The sequence below is a fragment of the Hypomesus transpacificus genome, unplaced genomic scaffold (genome assembly GCF_021917145.1).
Source record: "Hypomesus transpacificus isolate Combined female unplaced genomic scaffold, fHypTra1 scaffold_30, whole genome shotgun sequence".
Lineage (NCBI taxonomy): Eukaryota > Metazoa > Chordata > Actinopteri > Osmeriformes > Osmeridae > Hypomesus > Hypomesus transpacificus.
Genome location: NW_025813826.1, coordinates 112,020 through 133,521, shown reverse-complemented (window position 1 = coordinate 133,521; position 21,502 = coordinate 112,020). Strand labels below are relative to the sequence as shown.

Here is a 21,502-nt window from a genome sequence, read left to right as displayed (position 1 = left end):
CTAAAGATGATTGGTGACCATTCTGAACTTTTTTAATAGTAATTTGACAACTTTGACAAAAAAAAAAGATAAGGGGTCCTTTTCTTGTACCCAGCGCAATTGAGCGAAAACAGGTGAGACGTTGCTCCTGCCAGAACGAGAGAGAAAAACGCTCGAGAAGAGTTCTAGCAAGAAAAGAGAATACTGCATATAGAAAAAGAACGAAAACAGAGTTAAAGTTTGTTAATACTCTCCAACGAACATAGCCAAAGTTTGTAAAACCCGATTTACCAAAGAGAGAAATAAATTATCAAGAGGAAATAAGAAAAAAGTACGCTAACCACGGTGTTGGTTGTCTTAGTGAAACATTTTGTTTTGGGAAATTCGTTGAACGGAATTGGTAAGTTTTCTTTTGATAATAATGTGTTTTGTCAAAGCCAAACTACAATATAAAGAAAGTCAATGTATTAGTTTTATTATTTAATTATTTTTGAAGACTATTTGGTCTCATGTTGTAAAGACCCTACGATGTAGTAGCTACGAGCTAGCATCCATTTTGTTTGATTCATTCTGAAATGCATGTCATTGTAAATGTATGCAGTGTCGGTTAAATTGTTTTCTTTGATAAATTACACTAATTTCATGTTTGTATGTATGACGCTGTTTTATAAACAGGTCAGGTTTTTTGGTTCTTTGAAATTGAATGGTCCACTGCACGTGGGAAGACCAAGATGGCGAGCCAACCATAGAATCCTTTCTAGGAAGAAGACGGCACAAGAAAGACCTGCAACGTTGGTATCAAAAGACTCTGCACAGTGAAAGGTTGCAAAACAGTGACTGGCTGATTTTGAACTGATTTGAATTTATTTTACATTGTAGGTTTTGATTTCATAATAGTTTTTTTGTTGTGACTGAAATACAATTGAAAAGTGTTTTCAATGTATTAGCTGAACGGTTTCTGTTTAAAGCTAATTAGGGGAATACTAATAGGAACAAATATAATTTAGATCTAACCCATGGGAAAATATAATTTAGAAGATATATTTCAAAATAGATCAAAATGTTATATGGATTAATATAAATCCAGGTCAAAGTAAAAGGTTTACAGGATCCATCTTAATGATCACAAGTGAAAATTGAAATTTCTTTTGAAGAGTACATGTCTGTCTTTATTTTGGTTTAAAGGATATCCTGTCACGGCCACAGCCGTGCCCCCCTATTGTTTTTGGTTTTGCCCTGCCCTAGTGTTTCCCTGTCATTGTCGTCACCTGTCTCGTTCAGTTGTCGTTAGTTTCATTGTGTTCACCTGTGTCTTGTTTGTTTCTGTGTATTTAGGTTCCTGCTTTGTGTCCAGTCTTTGTCTTAGCATTACCCTTTGTCCCTGCGTGTACCCTGTCTGTTTCCCGTTTTGAGAATTAAACCTGTGTTCCTCGCTATGCCTCGGTACTCCCCTGCATTTGGGTCCAACCCCACCTCACGTCGTGACAGAATGCTAAGACCAAGATGGGACCCAGCAGAGAGTTCACCCAACCCTTTCCTAGGGACCCACCTGGCCTTTGGTGGACCCCGAAGCCTGCAGCTCAAGGCCCACCCCAAGTCCTGGTTCCAGCCGGAACCCCGACTCCAGCCTCGGTCCTGCCCTGGGCCCCTGCCTCGATCCTGCCCTGTGCCCCTGCCTCATCCTGAGGTTGTGCCGCCCTGCGCCCGGACGAAGAAGGTTGCGCCGCCCAGCACCCAGACCACCAAGGCTGTTCCTGCCAGGGAGAGTCGGCCGCCTGCCGCCAGAACCCAGCCCCGTTCCTGCCCTGTACCCCTGCCCCGTTCCTGCCCTGTGCCCCAGCCTCGTTCCTGCCCTGTGCCCCAGCCTCGTTCCTTCCCTGTGCCCCAGCCTCGTTCCTTCCCTGTGCCCCAGCCTCGTTCCTGCCCTGTGCCCCAGCCTCGTTCCTGTCCTGTAGCCCAGCCTCGTTCCTGTCCTGTAGCCCAGCCTCGTTCCTGCCCAGTACCCCAGCCTCGTTCCTGCCCAGTACCCCAGCCTCGTTCCTGCCCGGTGCCCCAGCCTCGTTCCTACCCTGTACCCCAGCCTCGTTCCTGCCCGGTGCCCCAGCCTTGTTCCTGCCCTGTGCCCCAACCTCGTTCCTGCCCTGTGCCCCAGCCTCGTTCCTGCCCTGTGCCCCAGCCTCGTTCCTGCCCTGAGCCCCTGCCTCGCCCCGAGGTTGTGCCGCCCAGTGCCAGGCCATCCGAGGACTCCTGGCCGCCTCCTCCTCCGCCCGAGGACTCCTGGCCGCCTCCTCCTCCGCCCGAGGACTCCTGGTCGCCGCCTCCTCCTCCGCCCGAGGACTTCTGGCTGCTGCCTGCCGCGGTGCCCGCGCTCCCATGCGCCCCGGTGCCCGCGCTCCCAGGCGCCTCCTCGTCCGCGCTCCCAGGCGCCTCCTCGTCCGCGCTCCCAGGCGCCCCCGTGCCCGTGCTCCGGCGTCCGGGCCGCCCCCCGGACCTGCCCCGACCCTCTGCCCTGCCTCCGGGCCGCCCCCCGGACCTGCCCCGACCCTCTGCCCTGCCTCCGGGCCGCCCCCCGGACCTGCCCTGACCCCCTGCCCTGCCTTGTGGGTCGTCGGGTGACGTCCCTTGAGAGGGGGGTACTGTCACGGCCACAGCCGTGCCCCCCTATTGTTTTTGGTTTTGCCCTGCCCTAGTGTTTCCCTGTCATTGTCGTCACCTGTCTCGTTCAGTTGTCGTTAGTTTCATTGTGTTCACCTGTGTCTTGTTTGTTTCTGTGTATTTAGGTTCCTGCTTTGTGTCCAGTCTTTGTCTTAGCATTACCCTTTGTCCCTGCGTGTACCCTGTCTGTTTCCCGTTTTGAGAATTAAACCTGTGTTCCTCGCTATGCCTCGGTACTCCCCTGCATTTGGGTCCAACCCCACCTCACGTCGTGACATATCCATTGGTTAAATACAAGATAAAGCACGCCTGTAAATTTAAATCTATTCTATGGTCTGTTTATTTCTAACCCTTCTGCTCCCATCAAATCTAGAACTGGTCCTTAGCACACTGTTCAACCATCATAGGTGCTACATTCTTTGGCGAGCCAGCCAGGAGCAGTTGCTATAGAAGAAACGTAATATTTAATACTAAAAATCAGACTTCACAGATCCAAAATAGTCTTAAGTCCGGCAAAATAGAAAATGGATGTAGTAATGGTGAAGGTGTGCAAATATCTAACTCTCTTATAGTTAGTGGCCTTACCAATACTGAATTAGATGATGAACTCTGTGACTAACTCAAAAGCTTTGATTCCATTAATCGGTATCTCCATGTGGATGACCCAGCATCTGAGTTCCACAGAAACATGATAATAGAATTTACCTATGAGACATCTCTTAATGACGTTTGTTGTTTCATTATCACGGGTAATCCTTTGTATAAACATGTCCTCTTGTGTGTACACAACAGTCACACCAATGACATCCAGAAATTAACATTTGGCCTTGGACTTGCTAAAAGTAAGGATGTGTTTTCCTGAGTTTGGGTTTTCCCCCTCTGCTCATAATATATGGGCAGTCCACATAGCTAGATACATTCGGGCATTTTATCTCAACAAGTCCAAACACAGGTTTTCCATCGCATGTGATGGTGTTGTTGTAGTGTGTATATGAAAGAACAGGTAGAGGGCCCAAGCCTGTAATCACAGAGTGGCAGCTGTGGGGGAGATGGGGCATCTGAGTGTGGGCAGGTTCTGGGCACTGCCTTGGTTGGCATTTGATAAGACAGTACGCTGCCCTTTTGAACAGGCCCAAACAAAGAGTCGACCAGCGGCACGTCACGGGAGATGGCCATAGTTGTGATCATGGGCGCCAGATAAGCAGGGAGGTCCTGGTATATAACGCCAACATTCAAACAAGAGGGTTCAGGCAGAGGTGATGTTACTCCTCTATACAGGTTAATCCTGTGAAAAAAGGGCAAAACAACACAAAGGTGAGTTATTATTGTTATTATTTAAGTTCTTATAAAACCAAAGAGAGATTGTGATTCAAGTTTGATACAGTAACAATATGAACCTTATGCCTTCCATCAATCTTCTTTCTTTTGGTCGGGCTGACAGGATCACCATGTCGTTGACCGGACCTGGTTTAATACCCTGCAGAGAGAAAATATATATATTTTTTATTAGGTAAACAAACTATACAGACCAGCACACAAATAAAACTGTATTGTGAAGTTTAACAAGTTACCGTGCTTCTTGGTTTGTACCTACACACAGATATATTCACATATATAATGTATAAACCGGTCGTACGCCAGGTCCTGCGCACCTTTCCGTTATAAACCCCCCCTGCCTTCTCCCATAAATTAATATGCAAATGGACTATAATGCACTCCTGAGGTCATTTCTTTGTCTGAATTACCGTATTTCTTCGAATAAACACCACCCTCGAATAAACGCAGCACCAAAAATGAACGTTAATCACTGCGGCGTTTATTCGAAGAAATACGGTGACTGTGAGATCGAGGTTCTGACAACAGAGGTGGAGGCGAGAAAATGTGTCCTGTTTGTCATCAGGTATTAACGATTAAAAAAAGAGGGCGGAGTGGAAAACTATCACTATTTGCGGCCTTTCTTGTTTTTAACCTGTAGCACTTTGAGATTTAGCTAAATGTAAAGTGCATGACAAATAAAATCATTATTATTATTATAGCCCCATAAATGCTGTGGGTTCAGAGAACCGGACCATGGCAGAAATTAAGAAGTAATGGGCCGATGTAAAACTTTAAATGAAGAAACAAGTGGTGGCGCATCGTAACAGCATGGCAGCTATAGGGTTAGCATGACATGCATTTCCTGAGTGAGTTTGTCGTTCGTTTGACACCCTCAAGTTTAACAGAAGTTATTAAATGGTGGCGGATTAAACAAAAGGCTATATAGCATTTCCCGTTTTGGCATTTTGATGTGATCATCCACATTAATGATCAAACTTGTATTTTTATGTTTTTTGAATAGTCAACGTCATAAACGTGGTAATGGAAACTTTATTTTGTAATGTTTCGCCATGTTACAGAACCAGACAAGACTTTGCGGACGGTCCACACATTCTCACGTCTGCTCAAAACTTTCCGTGGCGGCCCGCACATTCTCACATCAAGTAAATCTTTATACATCACAAAGTGTGCGTGAAAACCAGCGTATGCAAGCTTATTGTGCGTACACGTTTATACATGAGGCCCCAGGTGTCCCAGGTTCTGGACTTCCTTCCTCATGAGGTGGCACTTCGAAAGTTTCAGCTTCAGCCCATGTTCACGCAGTCTGTCAAATACCAACTGAAGTCATTCCAGATGATCCTCAAACGTCTTTGAAAAGATAATGATGTCATCAAGGAGATGCGAGCAGGTCAGATCCCCAAAACAACAGGTCATCAACCTCTGGAACGTTTATTGGGCGTTTTGCAGACCAAACGGCATCCTGTTGGCTTCATAGAGACCCATTGGGGTGACAAAAGCCGTTTTATGCTTGTCCTGCTCCGCCACCTCCACTTGCCAATGCTCCTGTCATAACAATGTTTCCGGCAGCCGCTGGCCAACTGTGACAGCATTTTCATCCTGCACACCAGCGCTAGAAGATTCAGGGGTACGAGCCTGCTCACTGTTGGGCAACACAGCTCTGCAAACCCTTGCTGCAAGCCCAGGCTTGCCACACCGGTAGCACACAAATGTGGCTCCTCCGCTCACGTTCCCCATACCCTGGCGAGACCGGAAGAGTGATGGAGCTGGGGGGGGTGTTAAGCCTTGACTCCAATTGGGACATTTTTTGACTGTACTTCCTGATTTAGGGGTATGTCTTTCACTAGCGCTGTTTGCTCAGAAAGTCCAGAGTTGTGCTTCCCTGTGTCGGCTCTGTGGGTCGGTTCACTTTAAATTTTGCTCCCAACAAGTTGGACCTGACTTAAGGCATTGTTCTGTTTGTGCTGGAGATTAAATCTCTTTGTTTCTCTGGCAAGGTTTCTGAGCTCAATTTGCAGCTCTCGAAAGCTCAGTAGTCTTGGCTTCAAAGGTGCAATTTTCATAGACACTTCCTTGCCAATGAGCCCTCTCATGAACTGCATAGCCAGTTTAGCATCACGATCTGGAAAATGCTGGTCACCATTCTGAACCTCTTCCACCTCCCTCAGAATCGCTTCCGAGGCAATGGCATAGGAACCTGCCGACTCCCCTCTGCATTGGCTCCTCTCATAAAAGTCAGCTAGGGGGTCCAGGGATCTCTGCATGTCACCGTATTCTGCTCTCAGCTCTTCAAAAGCTCTCTACGGACCTTGTTTCAGTGGGGGAAGATTTAAGACCAGCTTCCTAGCCTCACCACTGGTTGCAAAACTGAGGTGTGATTTGGGGTCTGATACTGCATGTCTCAGATCCAGTCGTCAATCAGGATCCTGCAGTCGGAGCCCCCACTGATCACTTGAACATTTTTCACCTGATGTGTCTGGGTGAACCACCATGAATGGGTTGGACAGGGGAAAACCAAGTCAATCCGTCAAAAGCCATGTGGGGGAGTGCATGGGGTGGTCTAATGGCCTGCAAGTGATAAGAAGAGGTTTGAACAGCTTGTGACCCAAGACAATCAGCTTGAACGTGGCCCCAGCTGGCTGTTGGGGAAGCAATCGGCTAGCCTGCATTTGAGAGGTATGCTGGTTGGCTTGTGTATCAGGACACACATTATTAAAAGGAGGGGGAGTGAAGGATGGTGAAGGTTGTCCTGCTGCCTGGGGTTGGCGTGCTGAGGTTGAAGGAATGTACATCCCATACGATGAGTGGGGGGGTATGGGGTAGCTGGTGGAAAAGGGGGTGACGTTTTTAGATGGAGCAGGCACTAGTTCTGTAGCACTCTGGATGCCCACTTGGAGGCCATGTCTGGTAACCTGTGAGGCAGAGGTTGAAATTTGTATTTGGCTTCTTAGTGGCATAAAGGCCTGTGATGGGGTTGCCGGTGGTGTATCAGTGTTGTGTTATGAGTTGGCTCGGAGGGATATAACCAGATACAGTGTAAAGCACCAACAAGCACCACAGTGTGTACACAATTAATTCACATTTCCATTTACACAAAATTCTTCAAAGGGAAGATTTTATTTATTTATTTTTTACAATTATTCAAAAGAAGTTTAAATACCTATTTGTTTCAATAAGCACCACAGTGTGTACACAATTAATTCACATTTCCATTTACACAAAATTCTTCAAAGGGAAGATTTATTTTTATTTTTTTACAATCATTCAAAAGCAGTTTAAATACCTATTTGTTTCAATATCCAAAACATGAAAAAAACAAGACCTGAGCGTTGTTGAGGTGATGTCAATGGTCTGCTCGTCCAACTGGAAACCACCAATCTGGGTCACGGCACAAAAGATGTAACCCTATTCTTCAGGCCGCTAAACCCCAGCAAAGTCTCTGCGTTGTGTTATTGGTTGGTTTGCAAACCAAGACTTTGTTGAGTGGAAGAAAGTCCAAATGGCTGTTGAGGCAGAGCAGAACTTTCCTCTTTTAATGCTTTTTGACATAAAAAATAAATATCATATGTCAGTTTCACAAAAAAACTCTTAAATCAAATATAGAAAAAATAAATAACTTTAGCTGCCTCTAGGGATGGGCGATATGGCCTAAAATCCATATTGCGATATACATTGCAGCCTATTGCGATAACGATATATATTGCGATGTATAAATTATAATAGAACCATTTCAGAACAGGTTACATAGACCTTAAGGAAAGCCAAACTGCTAAAAGTTTGTTTTAAGAAAGAAACGTATGTGGTTTTGAGAACATTTATTGTGCAAAACTATAATTATATGTGTCGCAAAAAGCAAAGCGCAGCAGAGGGGTGTTGTTTCAGCAGCGTAAATTGATTTGAGGTTTTTTGGAGTTGTCCTCCAAAAAGGGCAATGTTGCCACAATTAACATGGCAAGGGAGACAACTTGTCAAACCATTACGACTGTTAAAATGCGTAAATTGAAGACTTACCAAATGTACTTCACATATGCATTTAGCAGTGGCGAACCGTGAGTACAACAGCTGGGCCTTAAATCATCGCGGAAAAAAGCAACAATACGATTAATTGAATGGGTTAAACAAGTGTAATTCTTTTAATTACCTAACGATGACACGAATGTAAACAAATAGACCATAACGTCAATAACATCTGTTCAGGCACACAAGAGTACAACGCTCGCCTTCTGCGTAGGAGTAACGCGTATCTATTAAGTGATAATACTTGTATCTGAAGTAGTACACTAACTAAACTGGTAAATAATTTATAGAGATGGAGCAGCATATTACTTTCACCTTCCATGTTCATCTTGAAATTAGCTATAGCTATAGAGCGCAAGCTAACCCCAGTGTCATGGCAATTGAACGTCATCGTATCTGAAAAGCTCAGTGGACCCCGTCCACACTACTACGCGAACCCGGCGTTTTCAAATGTCTCCGGTTAGGGGAGCGTATTCGAAAAGCTCAGTTTTCAGTGTCCGAATACGCCATATTAGTGTGGACGGGAGGTGCAAACGCAGACGTATGTATGCGTTTCTAAATGTACCCGGGCTAGTGTGGACGTTGCCTCTGTCTCTCAACCGCTCTCACCTCTCTGCAAGAGGTTAGAGGACTTCATGAAGGCCTAGGATGTTTTGTTTTGTTCCCGCCCACTTGAAATCAAAGCGTGATTGGTCGATTTGCCCGTCACTCTTCACACCAAAACACATAGCTTGGCCTTCCCCAGGATTTGTGAAGTCCTAACCAATGAATGAGCCAGCTAACTGGGCCTTAATAGAGACAGACGATTCTGATTGGATAACATGTTTTCAGGACATGAACTTGACAGTAAGCTTAACTATAGAACATAGATGAGAGAAAATGTATTCAATGTATTGTATTAAATTAAATTAGATATATACATATATATTTTATTATTTATTGAATACTTTATTATTAGTATTAAATATATTATTATTTATAATTTGTTCAGGCCTTCTCTGAAGGCGTAGAAGGCCTTGAAGGTTCCCCACTGGCATTTAGGCCTACTGATAATTAGCGTAATTTCATGAGCTGTCTGAAACCGTTCTGACAGTAGGCTAGCCTATGGCCGATATTCTCTACAGGAGATTGAGAATAATAGCCCCCCAAAAAACGTGGCAGCATAAGAGTCTCACGTTAACGCAGCACGTTAACGCCGAGCCCACCACTAATATATATATTCATGTATTTATTTATTTTTTAAACTATGCTGGGCCTGCTGAACCTAAACTTTTTCCACAGGTACTGGTCAGGGAAGCATTACTTCTGTCTCTGAAGACCCTTGGGGCTGGTGGGATAAACGCTCTTTGTATAATCTGAGCACCTTCATCCACCACAGGGTTGTCAAAGAACGGATACGCCATAATTGATTGTAACTTGTCTTGACGCTCTGCTTAGTTTCTAAGGCCTTATATTATGTCAATTAACCAATGGCTTTTGAAAACAGATAAAGTAACTTAAAATAGAAAAAACCGCACTCTCAAGCTTGCTCGTTGCTTCTTTTGACCAGTTTATTAAGATGACAGACGCGTTTCGGCCTAAGCCGTCAGTGTAACATTCTTTCTTAACTTGTTTATTTAAATTAATATTTTTTTTGTAGAGGAAGTTGGCCTAAAAACGTGAATCATTTATGTCTGCACTTCAAATAGTCTGAATTTACGTTTTCAAACACGGACTAATGTGCTTTGCGCGCAGGAATTTACTCAACGGAACTGTCTTTTGAGATTCTGTTTCCGCCTGTTTGAAATTATTTGCAGCACATTTTAGTTTAGCTTCACTTTAAGCTTGACACAGATCAGGCTAGTTACGAACCTTGGTTACGTAGCTAGAACTAGAATAATCCACCTTAATGGAACGGAACTCTCGCTAAAGTCTTGCTTTCCCTTAACCCTTGTGCTACCTTTGCAGTAAATGAGCGCCCTCCCCCTCCTCGTCTCGGTCGGAAGAAGGAGCTTGGTTACGATCCTAGTCTATTACACCACTCTTGTGCTGTTTCCAAGTCGTTGTGAGTCACAGTGATGTGAAAATAAAGTGAAGTATTGGTATTCCTTGCGTTGTCTACCTGGTCTGTTACGTGACTCTCGTGCTGTATTCAAGTTGTTGTGAGACACCGATCATAGTCTATCACACCATTCTCGTGCTCTATCCAAGTTGTTGTGACTCACCATACCTAGTCTATCACACCACTCTCGTGCTGTTTCCAAGTCGTTGTGAGTCACAGTGATGTTGTGAAAACTTTTCACAATAAAACAATAAAGTGAAATATTTGTGTTGTCTACCTGGTCTGTTACGTGACTCCCGTGCTTTTTCCAACTTGTTGAGACTCACGGATCCTCGTCTCTTACACCACTCTAGTGCTCTATCCAAGTTGTTGAAACTCACCCACCGTACCTAGTCTGTTGAGCCACTCTCGTGCCGCTTAGGGCTCATTGTGACTCACCGATCCTAGTCTATCACACCACTCTCGTGCCGTATCCAAGTTGTTGAGACTCACCGATCCTAGTCTATCACACCACTCTCGTGAGACTCAACAGGGAGGAACACTCGCTGGACGTCAGGGGTTATCACTTGATCCAGGTCACACGGATCCTTTAGGGCCACCCCCAAGTCGCCAGAACCAGTATAGTTTATGTCATAGTCAAACACAATATGCTGTAAGGAGGGAGAGAGAGAGACAGAGAGAGAGACACATAGGAGGGGGAGAGAGATGGCAACAGTCATGAGATACATAGAAAGACACTGGTCAATGAAGTGAGAGAGAACCACTTTGTTTGAAAGAAAACCACTTTATTTCAGTTAGAGCAATAAACTTCCTCATCTCGGTCAGATGAATGAACGCCTTTTCCCCCTCGTCTCGGTGTGTTCCTTGCGTTTTCTACCTGGTCTGTTGCGTGACTCTCATGCTGTTTCCAAGTTGTTGAGACTCGCCTATCCTCTCAAGGTTTTGGAGAGGAGGTGGCATGCTGAGCGCTTGGACACGGAGCGCTTGGACGTTTCAGAGGAAGTTGTCTGGGGAAGTGCTACTACTACTTTCATACATTCAGTGGGCTAGGGCCAGGACAGCAGCCGTTGTCCAGAGTCACGGAGCTATGGCTGGGGATTTCACTGCGCTGAAAGTTCTACAGCAGATGTTTGACAGTGATGTTGTGAAAACCTTTCACAATAAAACAATAAAGTGACATATTTGTATTCCTTGCGTTGTCTACCTGGTCTGTTACGTGACTCTCGTGCTGTTTCCAACTTGTTGAGACTCACGGATCCTCGTCTATTACACCACTCTCGTGCTCTATCCAAGTTGTTGAGACTCACCTACCGTACCTAGTCTGCTGAGCCACTCTCGTGCCGCTTCGGGCTTGTTGTGACTCACCGATCCTAGTCTATCACACCACTCTCGTGAGACTCAACGGGGAGGAACACTCGCTGGACGTCAGGGGTTATCACTTGATCCAGGTCACACGGATCCTTTAGGGCCACCCCCAAGTCGCCAGAACCAGTGTAGTTTATGTCATAGTCAAACACATTATGCTGTAGGGAGGGAGAGAGACAGAGTGAGAGAGAGACAGAGAGAGAGACAGATAGGAGGGGGAGAGAGATGGCAACAGTCATGAGATACATAGAACGACACTAGTCGATGAAGTGAGAGAGAACCACTTTGTTTGAAAGAGAACCACTTTGTTTCAGTTAGAGCAGCGGTTCCCAAACTTTTTAGGCCACGCACCCCCTACTACATCCCGACCGGGTTCACGCACCCCCACTCCCCCACACCTTAAAAAAAAAAAGCAACAGCCTATTAAGCCGCATTCAAATCGTACCAATGAGAGAACAGTTTGCTAGTGCGTGGAGTTTGTTTACAAGATTTAGTCCGGTGTTAAATGTTGCAGTGTAAACACAAACCGAACAAAGGGGCCACAGCAACATTTTATCATATTAAACCCTGAATCGGAACAAAGCAAACAAACTACATGGGTGAAAACGCCCTGTTTTAGCAGAGTAGGTTTCTGCAGCGATCCTGGCGTAAGTATTTGACCCAGTGTTAACAGTGCAGTTGAAAGAAACACGTTTTCTGAACTAGCTCTCATGGGAGAGAAACAAGAAAAATATTTATTTGACAGGAACACATCAAATTATATATAAGTCACGTGCCAATCTTGCTGGCATTCATTGGTTAACATGTACCTTTAAATAGCCTGAGGAGTGAAACGGGCAAAACTAGCCTGGCTAGCTAGTAACGGAGGTCGCTTTCTCAGGCAAATGATGAATGAAACAGGCTTGGTTGAAGAAATCCGAGATTCTTGCTATCTTCAGCAGGCTCGTATCTACCAAAGGCAGTCCTCCCTGACGTTCTAAGTGTAGAATGGAGTGACAAACAACATTGTGCAGACTGCCAGTGAGCGACCCGAGTCTGACTGAGGCTAACGTCAAAACACTGCTGTACAGTAACGGGGACGCAGTCTCACTCAGATTGCCAGATTGTTTTACACAAATCACAAAAATAATTTGACCAGCTGGCAAAAAGCAGAATTCCCAGATCTCTTGAAAGCTGCCCTGCTCGACTTTTTTTGTTTTAGGACTGACTGTAAAACTGTAAAAAAGATTAACTTTGTCATGACGTGAAGACATGGCTGCCGCCTATGCGGTCTACTGGGCGACATTCTCACTCAAATTTCAAGACTTTCGTGGCCCAAATCAAAATTCTGATGTGACAGATCAATGTGGAATCGCTTTCTCCCATAAAGGTTGTCCTCCTCGATCTTTTTGGTCTTTTAAAATCTAACTATTGGAATAATCCGTGTAATTCTCTAGCCATTTTAAAGGCCATATTTTCCCCGTTTTCCCCCATGCTGCGCACGCATCCCAAATGTTTTCAAACAAATAATTGGTCCGGATCCGTGTCAGACGGGCGAGGAGGGCAATACGCGGCTAGCAGGACCCATTAGCTAATCAGAAAGCTTGTACTGTCGTTGCCATATAATAATTTATATTACACCAATAGACCACCATTACATTTTTCCTCTCGCGCACCCCCTAGAAGCAGCTCGTGCACCCCACACTTTGGAAATCCCGGAGTTAGAGCAATAAACTTCCTTCCAAGCCTGCGATCATAATTAGTGCTTGGCGGAAAGGGATGTAAAATGTCAACTGTATTCATAAAGAGAATAACATTGTGAAATAAACTCTGGATATTATGACGTGTTATTGAATGTGATGTTGACGATGGCGTTCATTCTTGTGATACAGCTAAACACAAAGCCTATGATAATCTTGCTACAAACACAGAAGTCTTTTAGACTTCATGTCATGGTACTTGTCAACAGTCCAACCGTCCGAGGGAGCTAATTTCTCTGACCGAGAAGAGGAAGCTTCCCTTTCTCCGACCGAGAAGAGGAAGTTCTCCTTTCTCCGACCAAGAAGAGGAAGCGCTCATTTCTCCGACCGAGAGGAGGAAGCGCTCCTTTCTCCGACCTAGAGGAGGAAGCGCTCCTTTCCCCGACCGAAAGGAGGAAGCTCTCCTTTCTCCAACCGAGAGGAGGAAGCTTCCCTTTCTCCGACCGAGAAGAGGAAGCTCTCCTTTCTCCGACCGAGAAAAGGAAGCTCCCCTTTTGTCTGACCGAGAAGAGGAAGCTCTCCTTTCTCCGACCGAGAAGAGGGAGCGCTCATTTCTCCGACCGAGAAGAGGAAGCTCTCACTTCTTGGACGTTTCAGAGGAGGTTGGATACTGAGTGGTCTATCACACCACTTTCGTGCCGTATCCAAGTTGCTGAGACTCACCGATCCTAGCTATCACACCACTCTCGTGAGACTCAACAGGGAGGAACACTCGCTGGACGTCAGGGGTTAGCACTTGATCCAGGTCACACGGGACTTGTGGGACGTTTCAGAGGAAGTTGTCTGGGGAAGTGCTACTACTACTTTCATACATTCAGTGGGCTAGGGTCAGGACAGCAGCCGTTGTCCAGAGTCACGGAGCTATGGCTGGGGATTTCCCTGCGCATAAAGTTCTACAGCAGATGTTTGACAGTGATGTTGTGAAACTTTTCACAATAGTCAACCGCACCTAGTCTATTACACCACTGTCGTGCTGTATTGGGTTTGTTGAGACTCACCGATCCTAGTCTGTTTCACAACTCTCGTGCTGTATCCAAGTCGTTGTGAGACAAAGTCACGTTGTGAAAACCTTTCCTTAAAAATTTTTTTTTTAAATATTTGTATTCCTTGCCTTGTCTACCTTGTCTGTTACGTGACTATCATGCGGTTTCCAAGTTGTTGAGACTCACCGCACCTAGTCTACCACTGTCGTACTGTATCGGGTTCGTTGAGACTCACCGATGCTAGTCTGTTTCACATCTCTAGTACTATATTGGGTTCGTTGAGACTCGCCGCAGCTAGTCTGTTACGCCACTCTCGAGCTGTTTCCAAGTCATTGCAACCCACCGCAGTGTCACAACAACTTTTCCCAATACAAAAATACACATTTTCTTTCATAGCATTACAAAGTAAAGGTCTCAATCTTGTCAGAAGCATGTGGCTAGGATGAAGTACAGTTTATTAGAATCAGTGGGACCTGTTTTAGGCTGAAATCTAAGCACTGTCATGTAATGTGAACTACTACAATGCATTCGATACTATTGACTATCACATCATTTCTACACCGAGACCCATTCCCATGCATCGTTGACCCCGACGACAACACAGGGTGACAACCCAGTATCACATAATTTCGTGAACCAGTCACGAAAAAGAATCTAATATTTCGTGACTGGTTCACGAAATTGGCACTTTTTTCGTGACTGTGTCACGTTTTTTCAACCAGTGCATTTCAATGGAGAGAATATTTCGTGACCTCGGCACGTTTTAATTAACCAATTAATTTCAATGGAGCAACACAATGGGGAAGTGTTTTCGTGTTCATTTAAGGTTTCGTTCTAATTTTTAAGCGATAAAAAACTAGTTCATAAAATAACTTGCCGTGTTCTTTTTTTTTAAGAGGTAGGTGAAATAGGCAACGTAGCCTATAGTTAAATATTATGAACTCCACGCCACTACATCTCGGAGATTTGCCTAATCCTGACAGTTTTCCACTCCCTCACACCTTACTTGAATCAGGAATCAGAATCAGAAATGAGAAAGGGTTTTAATCGCCATGAAAGTTGCACAGACAAGGAATTCGCTTAGGCACGAAGGTGCATACATTCAACATAGGAATCTTAAAAATGTATATATGAGATCTAACTACAGTAAAGGTACATAGACTAGCAATGCTTAGAAAATAAAATATGCACAAACATATAAAGTTGCCCTAATTTACAGTAGGCCTATAAAAATACAAGTATTACAAAAAAAATACCAACAAAAATATTAGGCTCCATTTATTATAATAACATGCTAGCCTTACCTATTAAAGCCTACTACTTAACTGATCGGTGCTTTTACGTATCCTTTACCAACCGTATTTAACCGATCTTCCCATTTATAACCAAGAAAGGACTTAACAATAACCGAGAAAAGATAGAAGATGTCAACTATGTCATTCATCATGGAACGAGGCCTGGACAAGGAGAGCACGCAACCTGGCACGCGACCTGGCTGGTTTCCCTGGCTACAATACAATCTACCCCGCAATTTTAACCTTCAGTGCGACTTCATCCCCTTCCTGGTAAGTAGCATATAAATGAACCTATTCAATTTCTCATGTGAAGTTTACGTTTGATGAAGTTGCTAGCCATAATTCCTCTGTTTATCAACAAAACATAGAAGCCCAACTGTATTGCAATTTTTGTAAATGTAAAAAAAAAAAAAGAACGGCAGTATAAACATTTAAGAACAGGAGGCATATTAGCTAGCTATAGCTAGCATTGTACAGTGCATGCGTTGGCCAGCCTGCCAGATTTGAGCGGGCTTAGCTAGTAAATGTATCTAGTGTCCGATTTCCTGCTTGCAGGACTCGAAATTTAGCAAGATGAGCACCAGTAGTAGTCTGTAATATCAGGCAGAATAGTTGACATAATTTCAGATGGGCTGGTTAGACTAAGAAAATCAATGTCTTCTATAACTACTTTTATATGCTCTTGTTCACTTCTTTTTTTAACCTTCTGTTGCAGCTCCATTAAACCCATTTGCCCTTCTCCAAAACCCACCACCTGTTTGATACCAAACCAACCCAAAGGCTCTTTTAAGAACCACATCTTTCTTTCCTGCTCTATTGCTCTCTCTATCTCTCTCTTTCTGTGTCTGTCTGTCCAATGATGGCGTCCCAACGTCCATCAGATAATTTCAACCAACGGGGCAGACTCACTGCGCTCTCCATCAAGCAAAAACATTTTTTAAGTGAAGCGAGGGTTAGTGCTTTTACAATAATTCTACATTTAAGTTGCTATGAAGTACCATTATACAGTAGCATTTCAAGGATCACAGTCAAACTATATTTTTTACAGAAACGGAGTGATGGAGCATCCGGAGAGGCTACTCCACCGATTAAAAGGGGATGTGTAGTTGGTCCACGAGGCAAGCCTAGGGGAAGATGTGGTGGGCGAAGGCAGGGCTCAACCACTGGTTGGTGTTCTTTATTCATACAAATGTTTCATGTGCAAGTCTGAATTTACCTCTATTTATCACACTTAGGAAATATAATAGTCTGACACTGTGGCGTAACCTTTTGAGAATCACTGAACCTAAATTCGGTCTAAATACAATACAAAAATCTGACATCTAAAATCTGTTTTATTTATTCTCTCATGTCTTGTTTCACAGGAACTCCTTCCAGTGCAGAGGAATCCTCTCCGGAGCTCCAAACTCAAGAAGAATTTGGTAATATTGTCTCTACAGATTCTAATCTTAATTTGTCCAACATGGCTAATTTAAACCATTTCTTCTATAGACCGAAACATGGAGAAACTTTCGGAAATTCTGAAGTCTTGCCCAGTTGCAATGCCAACGGAGTCCCCACAAACCTTTTCATCTTGGCCCTCACGTCACCTGACAGCACAAGAGCATTGGGAAGAAGCTCGGCCATTTCACCTGAAATGTCTTCTGGACTCAGAGGATGTTGGCCAGGAACTGTGCTACATCTGCCAGAAGACTGCTGTCATACGGTTGGACCACTTGTTTGCATTTTCTAGCTATGTGTTTGGGAGTAAAAAGTATTTTGCACCTCCATTTTAGTCTGACAACTGAAACACTAAAATAGCTAGGTAATAAACCTTGTTTTCCTTTCTTAGGTGCAGAGATTGTCTTCCTGAGGAGTGGCTGTGTGAGGCATGTGATGTCCACATTCATAAAAGATGGCCACTCCACAACAGAGACAGTGTGGTAGATGGATTCTTCAGAGCCATTCCTCCATCCACCTATCTAGCTATTGGTGAAGCTGGGCACTACACCACCCAAGAGCAAGGTATGCTTCTTTTACCCTGTTATAATACTAAGATTTTGAATTGGTTATTTTTGATTATCAGTTGAAGAGCAAATGTGAACTTAACTTGTCCTGGTACAGTATGTTTCTGTGTTCCGTCTGCATGATTAGTTGAATATACATGTTTATAACATATTTTTTTCCAGCTTGCATTTTACCCACAGTGCGTGCTCCTAAATTGTGTTCCTGTGAGGTCGCCAACGTCACTGTGTTGGCTGGAAGAGCAGTAATCCTCATTACCATGAATGGTAAAGCAAGAAATTCCCCTCATTTAACATTCTTTAGTTAGTGTATGTACAAAAAGTATAGAATGTTTACATTATTTACTAATTTTTCACCAGGACGTTATGACTTGCACAAACCTGTGTATTTGTGCAATATCTGTATGCAAAAGTGGACCCCAGAAGTCAGGGACCTGATCAAAAGTGGTTATTGGCCAGCTACAACACTTTCACAGACCCTATACTCTGTTGACCTCCTAAGCTCATTCCAGGAGCTGAAGGGGATCTCTCCAGGCTTGTCCAGGCAGGCCTTCACAAAATTGCTTGAACATCGCACACAGCGTGCTGGAAGAGTAAGTGTAAAAGAGAAAAGCATATCAGCCATTTTTTGTTTGTTTTTTGTATTGTCTTGTTGTGAATTGCTGTAATTTTATGTATTTATTATATTTCAGTCTGGTCAAATCAACGGGGATGCACTGCAGCGGAGCTTTCTGGAGTTTATGTACTGTTCCTTTCAGAAAGAGCAGCTCTGCTGTGTGACCCCATTCACCTGTCCAGCCTGCACACCACAAACAGTTGCCGTGTCAGTGGATGGTAACCGTAAGCTTTACCGCTTTCAGCGATCAGGAAGGTGAGTTTGGTATCTAATTAAAATACATTTCAATTACAACTCAAATGGTTTACGCAATTTACATTATTGTTTTTTCTCTAGCTCTGATGAAGCTGCATTTTTTGATGGTCTGTTCCTTGCAAAGGACAGAGAGGTGGCATGTTTTGTTGACCTCATCCACAGTGCTGTAAAAAGTTTTTACCACACACAAGTGTTAAGCTAATACAAAGTTTTAGATTTCATTGTTATTGAATTTATTTATTGATGAATTGTCTTCACAGACTCAAGGGAGGGGCACATGTGGTGCCTCACAGTGGACAGCCGCAAGGGAGACTTCCAGGAGGGCCAACAAGCTGGATGAGGAAGGTGTTGAGGTGGCTGTGTGTCGCCACGGATATTTGCTGAAAGGCCTCAGCATGTACAGGGGGGAGATATTTGCATACCCACTGTATCTACAGAAAGAGCTACATGCCACCGAAAACATCAGGTTCTTTGCAATGGACGTTGCTTGCAAATACTGGCCCTACCTAGAAAAGGTGGCTGGTGTTGTGTCATCTCTCCAGGGGCTCCTTGATATGAAGCCCTTCCTCAGCATCATGCATGCGAGAGCCCATGCCACAAAGTGTGAGGTATGTATCTGTTAACATTTTGCTACATTACATTATAAAGGAATTAGATTTAGCACATTCAACCAAAATGTAAATGTTCATAGTATTTAGTTCCCCAACATTGTCATTGTTACCCCTATCAGATCAAATGGAGTGGAAGGAACCAGAGCGGAGCAGGCACAACCGCCGGTGAAGAAGTTGAGCAAGTCAACAGTTTCCTCTCCCGTTGTGCCCTGACAACCAAGTACATGTCCAAATCAGGTTGGCTACTTTAACGACTAATTGGGTATCTGTTCTCTTCTTAGATTGCTCTTACATTTGCCAGATAACCACATCCTTTTCCTTACAACAGCACGTGTGGACATGCTGACGGTCCATGCTATGGTGTGGAACAGGTACAAGGGTGAAACTCTTCACCAGGCCCTCTCCACAAGATATGTGAAGGTATTCATGTTAGCTGTCTTATTGTATTTTGTGTATGTGTCCACTTCTGTAGGGAAATCTATATGGTGGTTCCAAAGAAATCCCACAGTTGAATATTAATATTTAATTATTATTATTATTATAAAACAGACTTGTCAAAGGGCTGTGGTTGAGGCAGCAAAACTGTCCGAGCTCAAGGCGGAGCTACATTGCTCCGACCAGTTGGCACTGGAGTGGGTTGCTGATGTTCAGGATTGGGCAGTAAGCGATAAGGATGGCACCCCTCCCGTGAGCCCTTTTTTAGGGATAATCTGTGTTCTAGGCAGCAGCACTACACTTTATTACTGACTGTTCACGGTTAACTAAACATAAAAGTTCACAACAAACTAAATTACTACTGTGATAATAGACAACATACACCGAATGCTTTTTCATCACATACTTATTTTTTTGTAGAGCAAACCAGTACCACAAACCCTGACCTTCAGACTCTGCAGCAGTCCATTGAAGGGCTTCAAATGAGTGTGCATGCTAGAAAACAAAGCCTCTACCGTCAGAATGGTATGTGGGCATTCTTTTCTTTAAAAAAACTTAGGATCAGCCTGCGATTTTGTATTTAGACCAATATTGACCCCCTTTATATCATACTGGAACCATGTTCGAAGATTATGATGTAAAATAATGTTAAGTAAATATAAATACAGTCAAATGTTGACTTTTCGAGTACTGATACATTTTGTCTTTCATAAAAGACCAATGAATGTATATTTGTCATATTGAGTGATTTAAATGTAACTGAGGACAAAAATCTTCTCCAAAAATGAGTTTTTAAATAGAAAGGAAAATGAAACTACATTTCCCAGGACCCCGCCAATGTGTTTTACTGCTATATGCGCCATATTTGTAGTCCATGTAAATTAACTATGGTAATCATTTTAGTTAAGTGGAGCGCAATGTTGGGATAGCTACTCAGAAAAAGTAACAAGTTACTTCTGAAAATTCTAACTACTTTACTTTACTAGTTTCTGCATTTGAAAAGTAACTTCGCTACTAGTTAGGCCTACTTTACTTTACATTTTTTAAGCAAATGTCCAAATTTACCGCAAAGATACATGGACAAACATCATGGCCCATTCATTACTTTATTTTTTTGTGTAGGCTTGGCCTACTCATATCATGGTGTACTGTATGGCAAGATTAGTTCGTAGCTATATTTAACCAGTTTGGTTTGTCATCATGTGTAATTTCGCATAATTAAACACATATTATTAGAAACTATCCGATTACTTTGTTTTGTTTGGAATCTCGTTTGTTTAAAGAACGACAGTTAGCTATCATTAGCTTTCAGCTAACTCAGGGTTCCCCATTTGTGTGCAACTTCCCATTCATTAGGTGCGTTCGACTTGGACTGGCATCATGCAGCGCCGCAGACTTGAAGCAGCCAATGGCATTCTCAGATTCAAGGCAGCCGGCTGCAGCCACCTGCGGCGCTGCATGAAGTCACGCAGTCCATGTCGAACGCACCTGTTTGTATCGACGCTTATCATTTTACGTCATCATCAGAGCCGAGTGCACCAGCTGGGCGTACGCCTGGACGTACGCTACGTCCGACGTAGAATTGAAAGTTAAGACAAAACTTAAAGTTACGACTTGTGCACCAGTTAGATTTAAGCCCTTTATGTGCTGCACCTGGGTGTACATTTTACGCCTAGTGGGGAGCAGACGTAAATTGGAAAATCGGACCAAAATCCATGGTAGCCTAATTAGGTCTAACAGTTTGATCGCACATGCAGCGCGTCTTGTTAATAGGCAACATGGAAAGGGCGTTAAGGCGAGAAAGAGTCGTCCGTGGTAGCCGAAATCCACTTATTGTTGATCGATTTCCAAGCTGAGTGTTTCTGTTTGTTTGTGTTGATATTATTTTACATTTCCCCGTGAACACGCTTCTGTTCTCAGTATACAAACTTTATATGTTTTCTAATTTCTCTATCAGTAAAATGTATTTTCCTTTTCTTTAGTTTTTCTTTATCCATGGCTTGTTTTGAAGGGAGATAGGCTAGCTATAAAGTGCGCTTCGGATAGGCTCAGAGAATGTCTAATAAGCCCGTAGACTGGCTCTGATAGGCTCTTAAATGTGTTGCTTGGCAACGATCGACGCTTTCGCATTTTCACAAGGACGCGCATCTTAAGACCAGACGTAGCTACGACC

The 21,502-nt window shown here is 43.7% G+C and overlaps 1 protein-coding gene and 1 long non-coding RNA gene across 2 annotated transcripts; one reads left to right on the top strand and one right to left on the bottom strand.

Annotated features, from left to right (window-relative positions):
• Positions 1-2,878: 2,878 nt before the first annotated feature.
• On the bottom strand, positions 2,879-11,773 carry LOC124463657. The gene is made up of 4 exons (XR_006955593.1): positions 11,393-11,773; positions 10,520-10,677; positions 4,032-4,111; positions 2,879-3,919 (listed from the first exon to the last, which is right to left on the bottom strand). It is a non-coding gene; the product is annotated as an uncharacterized LOC124463657 (long non-coding RNA).
• Positions 11,774-15,547: 3,774 nt separating this feature from the next.
• LOC124463641 lies at positions 15,548-20,753 on the top strand. The gene is made up of 11 exons (XM_047015449.1): positions 15,548-16,575; positions 16,774-16,830; positions 16,901-17,114; positions 17,241-17,413; positions 17,578-17,679; positions 17,773-18,005; positions 18,105-18,283; positions 18,365-18,891; positions 19,014-19,131; positions 19,223-19,314; positions 19,444-20,753. The coding sequence occupies exons 1-8, from the start codon at positions 16,266-16,268 to the stop codon at positions 18,483-18,485; spliced, it is 1,389 nt and encodes a 462-aa protein (XP_046871405.1). The 5' UTR covers positions 15,548-16,265; the 3' UTR covers positions 18,486-18,891; positions 19,014-19,131; positions 19,223-19,314; positions 19,444-20,753.
• Positions 20,754-21,502: the final 749 nt, after the last annotated feature.

Coding starts and splice junctions, on each gene's coding strand:
- LOC124463641 (XM_047015449.1), top strand. CDS start 16,266: ATGATGGCGTCCCAACGTCCATCAGATAATTTCAACCAACGGGGCAGA. Junction 16,831..16,900: donor CCAAACTCAAGAAGAATTTG/GTAATATTGTCT, acceptor TTTCTTCTATAG/ACCGAAACATGGAGAAACTT. Junction 18,006..18,104: donor GCACACAGCGTGCTGGAAGA/GTAAGTGTAAAA, acceptor ATTATATTTCAG/TCTGGTCAAATCAACGGGGA.